This window comes from Neophocaena asiaeorientalis, unplaced genomic scaffold (assembly GCF_003031525.2).
Source record: "Neophocaena asiaeorientalis asiaeorientalis breed wild unplaced genomic scaffold, Neophocaena_asiaeorientalis_V1.1 scaffold689, whole genome shotgun sequence".
Lineage (NCBI taxonomy): Eukaryota > Metazoa > Chordata > Mammalia > Artiodactyla > Phocoenidae > Neophocaena > Neophocaena asiaeorientalis.
Window position 1 is genome coordinate 1,690,255 of NW_020175666.1, and position 14,493 is coordinate 1,704,747.

Genomic DNA, 14,493 nt, shown 5'->3' on the forward strand with positions numbered 1-14,493 from the left:
ATCCTCCCGGACCGGGGCACGAGCCCGTGTCCCCTGCATCGGCAGGCGGACTCCCAACCACTGTGCCACCAGGGAACCCCTGATTTGTGTTTTTGACACTAGTTTTGCAATATTCAAATTTCAACATTGAGTTTCATCAAAGTTACAGATTACTTACATGTCATGAACCTTTGGGTTGTTCATGAATATGAATCTGTAGGTGTTAAGTATGTAAATACCGAGAGCCTTTTGTAAAGTGCCTGGCAAATATTAGGTGCTCAAAATTTGAGGGAATTTTTCCTGACTTCCTCACCTGTGAGCATCCTGGTTAAGTGGCGTGGTTACGATCATCAGGCTGTTGAGAGGTGGAACTGGATCAGGTGCTCCTGGTTCACAGACTTCTTTGATACCAGCATCTGTCAATGCTGGGTTTTTGCTGACAGTCCCATGCACCGTTTTAGAGGGCAGAGAAGTTCTTTGCTCTTAATCAGTATACAGGTTGGTTTTATTGAGTCCAGGCTTATCTACACCATGTCACTTTTGACATTTATTCTAAAACATGAGTCATACGCCTTAGGTTTTTTCCCACCCATGGTGACATGCTCAAGGTGGTATTCTTGTCTGTCCTGCCCTGGGTGTGTGCACTTTGTCTTTAGGACCAGGGTCTTCTTGATTTCTTGCAGCTCCCCGATGTGTACCCTATACCTCATTAATACGTAATGAGTTACAGTTCCTTGTTTAAGCCATGCTGTTTCAAATTTCTGTGACTCTACATGTTCTTTTTGTTTGTTTTTTGTTTTAAATTTATTTATTTTTATTTTTGGCTGTATTGGGTCTTTGTTGCTGTGCGCCGGCCTTCTCTAGTTGCAGCGAGCTGGGGCTACTCTTCGTTGTGGTGCGCGGGCTTCTCATTGTCGTGGCTTCTCTTATTGCGGAGCATGGGCTCTAGGCACGCAGGCTTCAGTAGTTGTGGCTCACGGGCTCTAGAGCGCAGGCTTAGTAGTTGTGGAACACCGGCTTAGTTGCTCTGCGGCATGTAGGATCTTCCCGGACCAGGGTTTGAACCCGTGTCTCCTGCCTTGGCAGGCGGATTCTTAACCACTGTGCCACCAGGGAAGCCCTACATGTTTTTTTTTACTGTCTGGAGTAATCTCTCCTCTCCCGCAATTTCTCATCCTCTAAGTGTCTAACAGCTTCTTTAATCCCTTTTAGCAGAGCTCATCTTGCCTTGCTTTGACCTATCCTTAACACCTGTTACATACCTCTATTACAGTATGTATCATACCAAACTGCAGTCGTTCCTTAGCACACTTAGCTTCCCTCCTAGACTATGAGAGCGATGCTTGTTAAGACTTGAATTGTTATGTGAATTTAAAAACTAAGGAAATTTTATGAAGTAAAACGTCTTTCCTTCCTGAGCAAGGAACTGTAAGTATCCCAAATAGATTCCCTTAATCCTTGTCAGGGAGTATCCTCCTACATTGTCATACTCTAGGAATAATATATGCAACTGAATAAGAAGTCCAGGTGGGCTCTGTTTTGGTTCCTGCCTTTGCTTGGCATTGTAGTCATTGGAACCACAGATGGTTAGACAAGGGCAAGCGTCAGAATCAGAATCAGATTATGAGCTAGGAAGTTAGTGGGTAAGAGATCTTAACTCATTGTGAAGGGACAGTGGTCTTAAGGGGAAAAGTTCCTGGGTTACACTGAAGTAGGCATAGCTTTTTAAGAAGATCTACAGGTTAGTTCTATGTATCTGTACTCGGCAATAAAATGGCTATGCCATTTTAAGACTGTGATTATTTCTTTTCCAAATGGCTTTTATTTTTTGAGAACGCTATCAGTATTATGCAAAGAATGCACAGAAATATTAAATTACAGCGTTTGTGATTACCTTTGCAGTGATGTGGCCCTTACTTTAAAGGATTTTAAAAGATTAGGTGGTTCATTTACCAGTTATTTAACCAGATTTCTTTCCAGCAGAAGCTGGCAACCCCCATCCTCAGCTCTCCCCAAGTTTTTGTATGCTATATGTTAAGTACTAGGGAATGTTAAGAAAAGACGTTAGATTTCCTCACTAAGTTCCTATAAACTTCACTAACATTCAGAATTTTTGCATGAGATATTAAAAATTTGGTTTAGATTCATGACATCTTGATTTTGTATAGTGTTTAAAGTGTGTGTGTTTAATTACAAAAGAAGTATGTGCTTGAAAAAGAACATAATGTTGAATTTTAGACTGAGCATGGGCTCTGACACCAAATTACCTGGATTCAAATCCCAGCTCTGCCATTTACTAGCTGTATGATCTTGAGCATATTACTTAACCACTTTGTGCCTCAGTATCCTTATATATAAAGTGTGGGGTAATGAAAATATCTACACCATGGGATTATTGTATTAAATGTTCACACATTTAAAGTATATGAAACAGTGCCTGGCGTATTCTAAAAGCTTGACATAGTTTAGATGTCATTATAATTGAAATAATCCAGACGTGTAGAATTCCCCAGATCATAAGAGCTTAATGAATATTCTATCAGATTTCATCTCACATAGCATAATCTTTTTAATTTAGTTCTTAATCTGCATACAGTAAAAATCAGTAAATATACGTTTTGTGAGCTTCAACAAATACATAGTCTTGTAACCATCACTGCAATTGGGAAATAGAACAGTTTCCTCAACCCCTAAAACTTCCCTTGTGCTGCCCCTTCACAGTCAAACACTCCCCCTACCCCTAACCTTTTGACAACCACTGATCTGTTCCCTCCGTTTAGTTTTGCCTTTTGCAGAATGTCATATAAATGAAAACATACAGTTAAAAAGAAATCATGCCTTTTGAGCCTGGCTTCCTTCACTCAGCATGATGCATTTGACGTTAACCCCAGATGTTGCTGTATCAGTCATGTTTTTTCACTGCTGAGTAGTATTCTTTTCTATGGATATATTAGAGTGTGTTTATCCCCTCACCCGTGACTGACATTTGGGTTGTTTCTAGTTTTTTGCAATTATGAATAATCCTGCTGAAAACAATTGTGTGCGGGTTTGTGTGTCAACGTAAGTTTTCAATTTTTCCTGGATATTCAGTAGTGGGATTGCTGGGTTATATCATAAATGTACATTTAATATTTTAAGAAACTGTAAAGCTGTTTTCCAAAGTGGCCATACCATTTTGCATTCCCACCAGCAACGTGTGTGAGTTCTGGTTGCTCTGCATCCTTACCAGCACTTGGTTTAGCCAGTTTTTGTTTTTTTTTAATTTTATTTATTCTAAATAAGCGTGTAGTAGCATAATTCTTAACCAAGTTTTCTATCAAATCCTTGAGACTTGGAAGAAGAGCGAGAACAGGGCTGGATTAAATGCAGAGTTCATAAGGAGGGGCTGGAGAGACTGTTAGGTTAGTAAGAGCTTGGTATGTCTGTCATGTTCACTGTTGTACCCCCAAATAACTGGCACTGGGCCTGACACACAGTAGGAATCTCTTTGCATGTTTATTGAATCACTGTACACATGATTGAGAGGTTAGGGAAGAAACAGGAGTAGGATGGAAAAGTACTTTTAGATGAGACTTGGTTTGAGTAATCCCAGTATACTCACGTGACACATCTCTTAACTCTTCTGGTCCTTAGCTTCATCACTGTAAATTGAAAAGATTCTGTTAGATGATACCTAAGCTCCTTTAACTATAATTTTTTTCCTTTTAATGACATCGAATGAGAAGTAGTTCAGTAAGTGAGGAAGAAGCATGTCAGAGCCTTTGGGGAAGTAGTTGTATATGGATGTAATGTGAAGTATAGCCCTTCAGGGAGTTGAGGGGTGAGTATCTATACAGAGAGCTAGCTAATGACAGAAACGAACAGTGGATTTAAAAAAAGGTAGTTCCAGGGGGGTTTTCAAATCGAGTAGTAGCATAGCAGGGATATTTTGGTGGCAGGGGTTATGAAAGGAAATAGGGGTTGAGAATACTAAATTTAGCAGCTCTTTTTAAATTATTACTTTAGACTGGAGAGAAGTGGCCTATAGTGTCTTTTAATGCAGAGAGGAGGAGCTGAGCCTCAGAGAAAGCAAAGCCAAGGCTGTGTAGCACTACAGACCATCCTGGGCCCTGTGTGAGCAAATTGTGTGGCTACTGTTTTCCAGTGTGCTTTTTCTGCACCCTCACTCCCTCAACCCGCTTCTTAGAAGTTCCGATCTAGAGTTTAGCAGAAAGCCAGTTCTTAGCAGATACTTGTTCTGTTTGTACTTTGAAGGATTTTGTGTCAAGTATTGGTAGAGATTTAAAAATATACCAAATACGCAGAAAAACTTGATTCGGCGTAAGAGACTTGACCTATTTTGTTTGTCTGGCTGACATTTTTTAAAGCACCATGACATTTGAAATTGTATTTCTTTTTCCTGTTGTGATTCTTTTCAAATATTCAGAGGTCTTAATTGCTGAAATACCTTTTTTTTAAAAAAGTTATTTTACTTATTTTATTTTTGGCTGCGCTGGGTCTTCATTGCTGCGCGCGGGCTTTCTCTAGTTGCGGCAAGCGGGGTCTCCTCTTTGTTGCAGTGCGTGGGCTTCTCATTGTGGTGGCTTCTCTTGTTGCGGAGCATGAGCTCTAGGTGCACTGGCTTCAGTAGTTGTGGCACGCAGGCTCAGTAGTAGTGGTGCATGGGCTTAGTTGCCCCGTGGCATGTGGGATCTTCCTGGACCAGGGCTCGAACCTGTGTCCCCCGCGTTGGCAGGTGGACTCCTAACCACTGCGCCACCAGGGAAGCCCTGAAATACCTTTTTTTAATATATAAATTTTAAGGCCATTATTGTTTCCATGGTTTTAATGTTTCCCACGGTTTTATTATCCTGAAGCAAACCATGTTTTTGCTCTAATAGAGTTTAGGTTGTAAAATCAAATGTTTGATTATTCATTTTAGACTGTGCTTCCAACAGTTTATTTTTAAAACATCAATATTTTGTTCATCTGGTTATGAGGACCCTCAAAAGTAATCCATTGGCAAATAATTAAGAAAGTGAGTGAGGAGTCTGACTTCTACTTAACCTTTCAGCTCATAAAGACCAAATGCCCAAAGATATTACTTTTAGGTTCTAATGTAAAGAATTAATATTTCTAGATTTAACAAATTCTTTTTTAGTGCACTCTGTAAAATTGCCATCACCCTTAGGAAGCTGTTCTGCAGTTCTTAGTCCATTAAATCTACTTGTTAGACCTGTAAGTCATGTAAGAGATTAAAAAAAAAAGAACTCTGGAATATTTTAAAATTTTGCGTTGGATAACGTCTTGGAAAAGAAAATATACAGTTTTATGTTAATACTAATAAGCAGAACAAAAAGCAAGGCTTTTTAAACAGCTTTTTTCTTTTTTGGGGAAAGTCAGTTGAGAGTATCTCTTTTTTTTCTTTATTTCAATTTAAAAAATGGGAAGAGTTGATTTATAATGTGTTAGTTTCTGCTATACAGCAGAGTGATTCAGTTATACATATATGTATTCTTTTTCATATTCTTTTCCATTATGGTTTATTACAGAATATTGAATTTAATTCCCTGTGCTATACAGCAAGACGTTGTCTACCTTGTTGTTGTACTGCTAATCCAAAACTCCTACCGCTTCCCTCCCCCACCCCCTTTCCCCGTTGGTAAACATAAGTTTGTTTTCTGTGACTGAGTCTGTTTCTGTTTCATAAATAAGTTCATTTGTGTCATATTTTAGATTCCATGTATAAGTGATAGCATATGGTATTTGTCTTTCTGATTTACTTCACTTAGTATGATAATCTCTAGGTCCATCCATGTTGCTGTAAATGGCATTATTTCATTACTTTTTATGGCTGAGTAGTACTCCATTTTGTATATATAACTCATCTTCTTTGTTCATCTGTCAGTGGACATTTAGGTTGCTTCTGTGTCTTGACTGTTGTAAATAGTACTACTGTGAATACTGAGGTGCACATATCTTTTTGGATTTTGGTTTTCTCTGGATAAATGCCCAGGAGTGGGGGCTTCCCTGGTGGCGCAGTGGTTGAGAGTTCGCCTGCCGATGCAGGGGACGTGGGTTCGTGCCCCGGTCCGGGAGGATCCCACATGCCGCGGAGCGGCTGGGCCCGTGAGCCATGGCCGCTGGGCCTGCGCGTCCGGAGCCTGTGCTCCGCAGCGGGAGAGGCCACAACAGTGAGAGGCCGGCGTACCGCAAAAAAAAAAAAAAAAAAAAAAATGCCCAGGAGTGGGATTGCTGGATCATATGGTAGCTCTATTTTTAGTTTTTGAAGGAACCTCCATACTGTTTTCCATGATGGCTGCACCAATTTACATTCCCACCAACAGTGTAGGAGGTTCTCTTTTCTCCACACCCTCTCCAGCATTTGTTTCAGTGGCCATTCTGACCAGTGTGAGGTACCTCATTGTAGTTTTGATTTGTATTTCTCTAATAATTAGTGATGTTGAGCATCTTTTCATGTGCCTATTGAGAATCTGTATGTCTTCTTTGGAGAAGTATTTATTTAGGTTTTCTGCCCATTTTTTGATTGGGTTGTTTTTTTGTTATTGAATTGTATGAGCTGTTTGTATATTTTGGTAATTAAGGCCTTGTCAGTCAAATTGTTGGCAGATATTTTCTCCCATTTGTAGGTTGTCTTTTCGTTTGTTTGTGGTTTCCTTTGCAATGTAAAAGCTTATAGGTTTGATTAGTTCCCATTTGTTTATTTTTGCTTTTATTTCTGTTGCCTTGGGAGACTGACCTAAGGAAACATTGCTAAGTCAGGGAATGTTTTGCCTGTGTTCTCTTCTAGGAGTTTTATGGTGTCATGTGCTATATTTAATCCATTTTGAGTTTATATTTGTGTATGGTGTGAGGGTATGTTCTAACTTCATTGATTAACGTGTGGCTGTCCAGCTTTCCCAGCACCACTTGCTGAAGAGATTGTTTTTTCTCCATTGTATATTTTTGCTTGCATTGTCAAAGATTTTTTTTTTTTTTTTTTTTGGCTGCGCCACCTGGCATGCAGAACCTTAGTTCCCCAGCCAGGGATCCAATCTGTGCCCCCTGCAGTGGAAGCAGAGTCCTAGCCACTGGACCATCAGGGATTTCCTGTCGAAGATTAATTGGCCATAGGTGTGTGGGTTTATTTTTGGGCTCTGTATTCTGTTCCATTGATAAATATATCTGTTTTGGGGGAGAGTATCCATTTCTAATGTTCTGACTTGTTAGACCTGTAGGTCATGTAAGAGGGCATTCAAGCTCATATTCTTTATCAGGGCCTATTCTGTAGCCCTGTAATTAAAGATTATTACATGTATCATTCTGAAACTGAATTTGGACAGTTACAGTAACAAAATATATCATTTTTTTTTGTGTCTTTCAGAATCATGGTGTCATGGAGAGGGATATACTTTATACTCACTCTGTTTTGGGGAAGCTTTTTTGGAAGCATTTTCATGCTGGGTCCCTTTTTACCTTTGATGTTTATAAACCCATCTTGGTATCGCTGGATCAACAACCGCCTTGTGGCAACCTGGCTCACGCTACCTGTGGTAAGTTAAACAGCAGAGAAAGAGACCATACCAAAGAGACCGTACCAAAGTGACCATACCAAAGTGGCCTAGCCTATTGATTTGTATTTTGTTAGAGTCAGATTTAGTCAAATATTAGAAGAAACATATTCGTGTTACATAAGAAGCACATTAGTTTTTGTATTTCCCCCTTTAAATGAAAGAGAGAAATGAAGTAGTTCATGTCCTTGAAATAAAATATGTATTTAAGGGCTATATTCCAAAATTGAGTTTCTTCCATATTCCTAATGAATTTTATTTTCCTTCATTGGGGTATACTTTAGTACAATGCAAAAATCTAAAGATGCCGACTGAAGAGTTTTTACATTGTTAATTTTATATTGCATTTCCGTTTATTGTATTTATTTCTATTTATTTATTTTATTTTTGGCTGCATTGGGTCTTTGTTGCTGTGTGCAGGTTTTCTCTGGTTGTGGCAAGCGGGGGCTACTCTTCATCATGGTGTGCGGGCTTCTCATTGTGGTGGCTTCTCTTGTTGTGGAGCACGAGCCTTAGGCACATGGGCTTCAGTAGTTGTGGCACGCAGGCTCAGTAGTTGTGGTTCACAGGCTCTAGAATGCAGGCTCAGTAGTTGTGGCACACGGGCTTAGTTGCTCTGCAGCCTGTGGGATCTTGCCAGACCAGGGCTTGAACCCGTGTCCCCTGCATTGGCAGGAGGATTCTTAACCACTGCACCACCAGGGAAGCCCTATTCTATTTTATTTTGTACTTCTCATGCTGCTTCTTCTTTTTTTTTTGGTCTTATTTATTTATTTAATATACATGTATCTATTCTTTTTCAAATTCTTTTCCCATTTAGGTTATTACAGAATATTGAGCAGAGTTCCCTGTGCTATACAGTAGGTCCTTGTTGGTTATCTCTTTTAAATATAATGTATGTATATGTCAATCCCAAACTCCCAGTTTATCCTCTCCCCCCCACTCCTTCCCCTTTGGTAACCATAAGTTTGTGAGTGTGTTTCTGGATAAGTGCATTTGTATCTTTTTTTTTTTTTTTTTAAGATTCCGCATACAAGCAATATCATATGATATTTGTCTTTCTCTGTCTGACTTACTTCACTTAGTATGATAATCTCCAGGTCTATCCATGTTGTTGCAAATGGCATTATTTCATTCTTTTTAATGGCAGAGTAATATTCCATTGTATGTATGTACCACATCTTTATCCATTAATTGGTCAATGGACATTAGGTTGCTTCCATGTCTTGCCTATCATAAACAGTGCTGCAATGAACATTGGGGTGCATGTATGCTTTTGAACCATAGTTTTATCCAGATATATGCCCAGGAGTGGGATTGCTGGATCATATGGTAGTTCTGTTTTTAGTTTTCTAAGGACACTCCATACTGTTTTCCATAGTGGCTCTCCCAATTTACATTCCCGCTAACAGTGTAGGAGGTTTCCATTTTCTCCACACCCTCTCCATCATTTATTGTTTGTAGACTTTTTGATGATGGCCATTCTGATCGGTGTGACGTGATATCTCATTGTAGTTTTGATTTGCATTTCTCTAATAATTAGCGATGTTGAGCACCTTCATGTGCCTCTTGGCCATCTGTATGTCTTCTTTGGAAAAATATTTAGGTCTTCTGCCCATTTTTTGATTGGGTTGTTTGTCTTATTGATATTGAGCTGCACGAGATGTTTGTAAATTTTGGAGATTAATCCCTTGTCGGTCGCATTGTTTGCAAATATTTTCTCCCATTCTGTGGGGTGTCTTTTTGTTTATGGTTTCCCCTGCCGTGAAAAAGCTTTTGAGTTTAAATAGGTCCCATTAGTTTATTTTTATTTCCGTTACTCTAGCAGATGGATTGAAAAAGATCTTGCTGTATTTTATGTCAAAGAGTGTCCTTCCTATGTTTTCCACTAAGAATTTTATAGTATTGGGTCTTTTTAGGTCTTTCATTCATTTTGACTTGATTTTTGTGTCTGGTGTATGAGAATGTTCTAGTGTCATTCTATTACAGGTAGCTGTACAGTTTTCCCAGCCCCATTTATTGAAGAGACTGACTTTCTTCTTGTGTAGTCTTTTCTCCTTTGTCATAGATTAGTTGACCATAGATGTGTGGGTTTATTTCTGGGCTTTCCATCCTGTTCCATTGATGTATATCTCTGTTTTTGTGCCAGTACCATACTGTTTTGATGACTGTAGCTTTGTAGTATAATATGAAGTCAGGGAGCCTGTTTCCTCCATCTCTGTTTTTCTTTCTCAGGATTGCTTTGGCTATTTGGGGTCTTTTGTGTCTCCATACAAATTAAAAAAAAAATTTGTTCCAGTTCTGTGGAAAATGCCATTGATAATTTGATAGGGATTACATTGAATCTGTAGATTGCCTTGAGTAGTATAGTCATTTTGACACTATTGACTCATCCAACCCAAGAACATGGTATATCCTTCTATATGTTTGTGTCTTTAATTTCTTTCATCAGTGTCTTACGGTTTTCAGAGTACAGGTCTTTTGTCTCCTTAGGTAGGTTTATTCCTCGGTATTTTATTCTTCTTGATGTGACAGTAAATGGGATTGTTTCTTCAACTTCTCTTTCTGATCTTTCATCGTTAGTGTATAGAAATGTAACAGATTTCTGTGCATTAATTTTGTATCCTGCAACTTTACCGAATTCATTGATGAGGTCTAGTAGTTTTCTGGTAGCATCGTTAGGACTTTCTATGTATAGTATCATGTTGTCTACAAACAGTGACAGTCTTACTACTTCTTTTCCAATTTGGACTAATTTATTTCTTTTTCTTCTCTGATTGCCATGGCTAGGACTTCCAAAACTATGTTGAATAAAAGTGGCGAGAATGGACATTGTTGTGTTCTTCCTGATCTTAGAGGAAATGCTTTCAGCTTTTCACTGTAGAGTTTGATGTTAGCTGTACATTTGTCATATGTGGCCTTTATTGTGTTGAGGTTAGTTCCTTCTATAGTGACTTCCTGGAGAGTTTTTATCATAAATGGTGCTGAATTTTGTCAAGAGCTTTTTCTTCATCTGTTGAGATGATCATATGTTTTTTTTTGCGGTAGGCGGGCCTCTCACTATTGTGGCCTCTCCCTTTGCGGAGCACAGGCTCCGGACGCGCAGGCTCAGCGGCCATGGCTCACGGGCCCAGCGGCTCCGCGGCATGTGGGATCTTCCCGGACTGGGGCACGAACCCGTGTCCCCTGCATCAGCAGGCGGACTCTCAACCACTGCGCCACCAGGGAAGCCCGATCATATGGTTTTAATCTTCGATTTGTTGATGTGGTGTATTACACTGATTGATTTGCAGATGTTGAAAACTCCTTGCATCCTCTGGGATAAGTCCCACTTGCTCGTGGTGTATGATCCTCTTAATGTATTGTTGGGTTTGGTTTGTTAGTGTTTTGTCGCACATTTTCGCATCTGTGTTTATCAGTGGTGTTGGCCTGTAATTTTCTTTTTTTGTGGTATCTTTGGTTTTGGTATCAGGGTGATGGTGGCCTCATAGAATGAGTTTGGGAGTGTTTGTTCCTCTGCAGTTTTTTGGAATAGTTCAAGAAGGATAGGTGCTAACTCTTTTCTAAATGTTTGATAGAATTTTCCTATGAAGCCATCTAGTCCTGGACTTTTGTTTGTTCTAGTTTTTTAATCACAGTTTCAATTTCAGTACTTGTGACTGGTCAGTTCATAGTTTCTGATTCTTCCTGGTCAGTTCATAGTTTCTAATTCTTCCTGGTTCAGTCTTGAGAGATTGTACCTTTCTGAGAGTTTGTCCATTTCTTCCAGGGTTGCCCATTTTATTGGCATACAGTTGTTTGTAGTATAGTCTCACATGAAATTTTGTATTTCTGTGGTGTCTTTCGCAAATTCTTCTTTTTCATTTCTAATCTTACTGATTTGAGCCCTCTCTTGTTCTCTCGATGAGACTGGCTAAAGGTGTATCAATTTTGTTTATCTTTTCAATGAACCAGCTTTTAGTTTCATTGATCATTTTTTATCATTTTCTTCATCTCTATTTCATTCATTTCTGCTCTGATCTTTATGATTTCTTTCCTTCTTCCAACTTTGGGTTTTGTTTGCTCTTCTTTCTCTAGTTGCTTTAGGTGTTAGGTTAGGTTGTTTATTTGGGATTTTTCTTGTTTCCTGGGGTAAGACTGTATTGCTATAAACTTCTGTCTTAGAACTGCTTTTGCTGTGTCCCACGGTTTTGGATCATAATGCTTTCATTTTCATTTGTCTCCAGGTATTTTTTGATTTCCTCTTTGATATCTTCAGTGAGATCCATTGGTTGTTTAGTAGCATATTGTTTAGCCACCATGTTTGTGTTTTTTTTTGTTTGTTTGTTTGTTTGTTTGTTTTTGGTGGTACGCGGGCCTCTCACTGGTGTGGCCTTTCCCATTGCGGAGCACAGGCTCCGGACGCGCAGGCTCAGCGGCCATGGCTCACGGGCCCAGCCGCTCCGCAGCATGTGGGATCCTCCCGGACCGGGGCGCGAACCCATGTCCCCTGCATCGGCAGGCGGACTCCCAACCACTGCGCCACCAGGGAAGCCCCCGTTTGTGTTTTTTAAAGTTTTTTTCTTGTAGGTAATTTCTAATATCATAGCATTGTGGTCGGAAAAGATGCTTGATATGATTTCAGTTCTTTTAAATTTACCAAGGCTCACTTTGTGGCCCAGCATGTGATCAGTCCTGGAGAATGTTCCATGTGCAATTGAGAAGAATGTGTATTCTGCTGCTTTTGGATGGAATGTTCGATAAATATCACTTACGTCCATCTCCTCTAGTGTGTCTTTTAAGTCCTGTGTTTCCTTACTGATTTTCTGTCTGAATGATCTGTTCATTGATAAAAGTGGGGTGTTAGAGTCCCCCACTATTATTGTGTTACTGTCGATTTCTCCTTTTATGACTGTTAGCATTTGCCTTATATATTGAGGTGCTCCTATGTTGGGTGCATATATACTTGTAATTGTTATTTCTTCTCGGATTGATCCCTTCATCATTATGTAGTGTCCTTCTTTGTCTCTTGTAACAGTCTTTATTTTAAAGTCTTTTTGTCTGATATGAGTATTGCTACTCCAGCTTTCTTTTGATTTCCATTTGCATGGAATACCTTCTTCCATCCCCTGTCTTTCAGTCTGTATGTGTCCCTAGATCTGAAGTGGGTCTCTTGTAGACAGCAAATATATGGGTCTTGTTTTTGTATCTATTCAGCCTTTGTCTTTTGGTTGAAGCATTTAACCCATTTACATTTAAGGTAATTATCTATATGTATGTTCCTGTTACCATTTTCTTTATTGTTTTGGGTTTGTCTTTGTAGGTCTGTTTCTTCTCTTGTGTTTCTTGCCTAGAGATGTTCCTTTAGCATTTGTTGTAAAGCTGGTTTGGTGGTGCTTATTAATTCTCTTAGCTTTTGCTTGTCTGTAAAGCTTTTGATTTCTCTGTTGAATATGAATGTGATCCTTGCTGGGTAGAGTAATCTTGTTTGTAGGTTTTTCCCTTTCATCACTTTAAACATATCCTGCCACTCCCTTCTGGCCTGCATAGTTTCTGCTGAAAAATCACCTGATAACCTTATGGGGATTCCCTTGTATGTTGTTTGTTGCTTTTCCCTTGTTGCTTTTAATATTTTTTCTTTGTATTTAATTTTTGACAGTCTTTTGGTTGAGGTATTTAATCCATTTAAGTTTAAGGTAATTATCAATATGTATGTTCTTACTGCAATGTTGTTTTTTGTTTTTGTAGGTCTTTTTTCATCCCTTCCTCTTTTGTTCTCTTCTCTTAGGATTTTATGACTAATTTTAGTGTTGTGTTTGGATTCCTTTTTCTTTTTTGTGTGCGTATCTATTGTAGATTTTTGGTGTGTGTTTACCACGAGGTTTCGAATAGCACTCTGTATATAAAAAGCATTGTTTTAATTTGCTGGTCTTTTCATTTCAGATGCATTTTCAATAGCCTGTATTTGTACTGTCATCTTCTCATGATTGCTGGGTTTGATATCATATTTGTGTGTGGATGATTTCCTACCTTTACTTCATGTTTGCCTTTACCGTTGAGGTTTTCCACTCGTAATCTTCTTGTTTCTAGTTGTGGCTTTTTCTTTTCCAGCTAGAGAAGTTCCTTCAGCATTTGTTGCAAAGGTGGTCTGGTGTTGCTGAATTCTCTTAGCTTTTGTTTGTCTGTAAAGCTTTTGATTTCTCTGTTGCATCTGATTGAGAGCCTTGTTGGGTAGAGTATTCTTGGTTGTAGGTTTTTCCCTTTCATCACTTAAAATATGGTATATCATGTCACTCCCTTCTGACCTGCAGAGTTTCTGCTGAAAAATCAGCTGATAACCTTAAAGGGTTCCCTTGTATGTTACTTGTTGCTTTTCTCTTGTTGCTTTTTTTTTTTTCGGTACGCGGGCCTCTCATTGCTGCGGCCTCTCCTGTTGCGGAGCACAGGCTCCGGACGCGCAGGCCCAGCGGCCATGGCTCACGGGCCCAGCTGCTCTGTGGCACGTGGGATCCTCCCGGACCGGGGCACGAACCCGCGTCCCCTGCATCGGCAGGCAGACTCTCAACCACTGCGCCACCAGGGAAGCCCCTCTTGTTGCTTTTTATATTTTTTGTCTTTAATTTTTGTCAGTTTGATTACTATGTGTTCCTCCTTGGACTTATTTTTGTGCTTCCTGGACTCGGGTGACTGTTTCCTTTCCCAAGTTAGGGAAGTTTTCAGCTATTATCTATTCAGATATTTTCTCAGACCCTTTCTCTCTCTCTTCTCCTTCTGGGATCCCTATAATGCGAATGTTGGTGCATTTAATATTGTCCCAGAGGCCTTTTATACTGTCCTCATCTGTCCTCATTTCTTTTTATTCCTGTTTCTTTATTCTGTTCCACGGCAGTGATTTCCACCATTCTGTCTTCCAGCTCATTTATCTGTTATTCTGCCTCATTTATCCTGCTATTGATTCTTTGTAGCATTTTTTTTTTTTTTTTTT

The 14,493-nt window shown here is 39.4% G+C and overlaps 1 protein-coding gene across 4 annotated transcripts in view; it reads left to right on the forward strand.

The window, feature by feature from the left end:
• The window catches only part of LCLAT1 (lysocardiolipin acyltransferase 1), a 192,325-nt gene that overhangs the window by 54,919 nt on the left and 122,913 nt on the right, over nucleotides 1-14,493 (forward strand). For all 4 annotated transcript variants that reach the window (XM_024731527.1, XM_024731526.1, XM_024731524.1 and 1 more), the window contains one exon: nucleotides 7,343-7,511. In XM_024731527.1, the coding sequence (XP_024587295.1) occupies nucleotides 7,347-7,511 (165 nt within the window). In that variant the 5' untranslated portion in view covers nucleotides 7,343-7,346. The remainder of the gene's footprint in view (nucleotides 1-7,342; nucleotides 7,512-14,493) is intronic.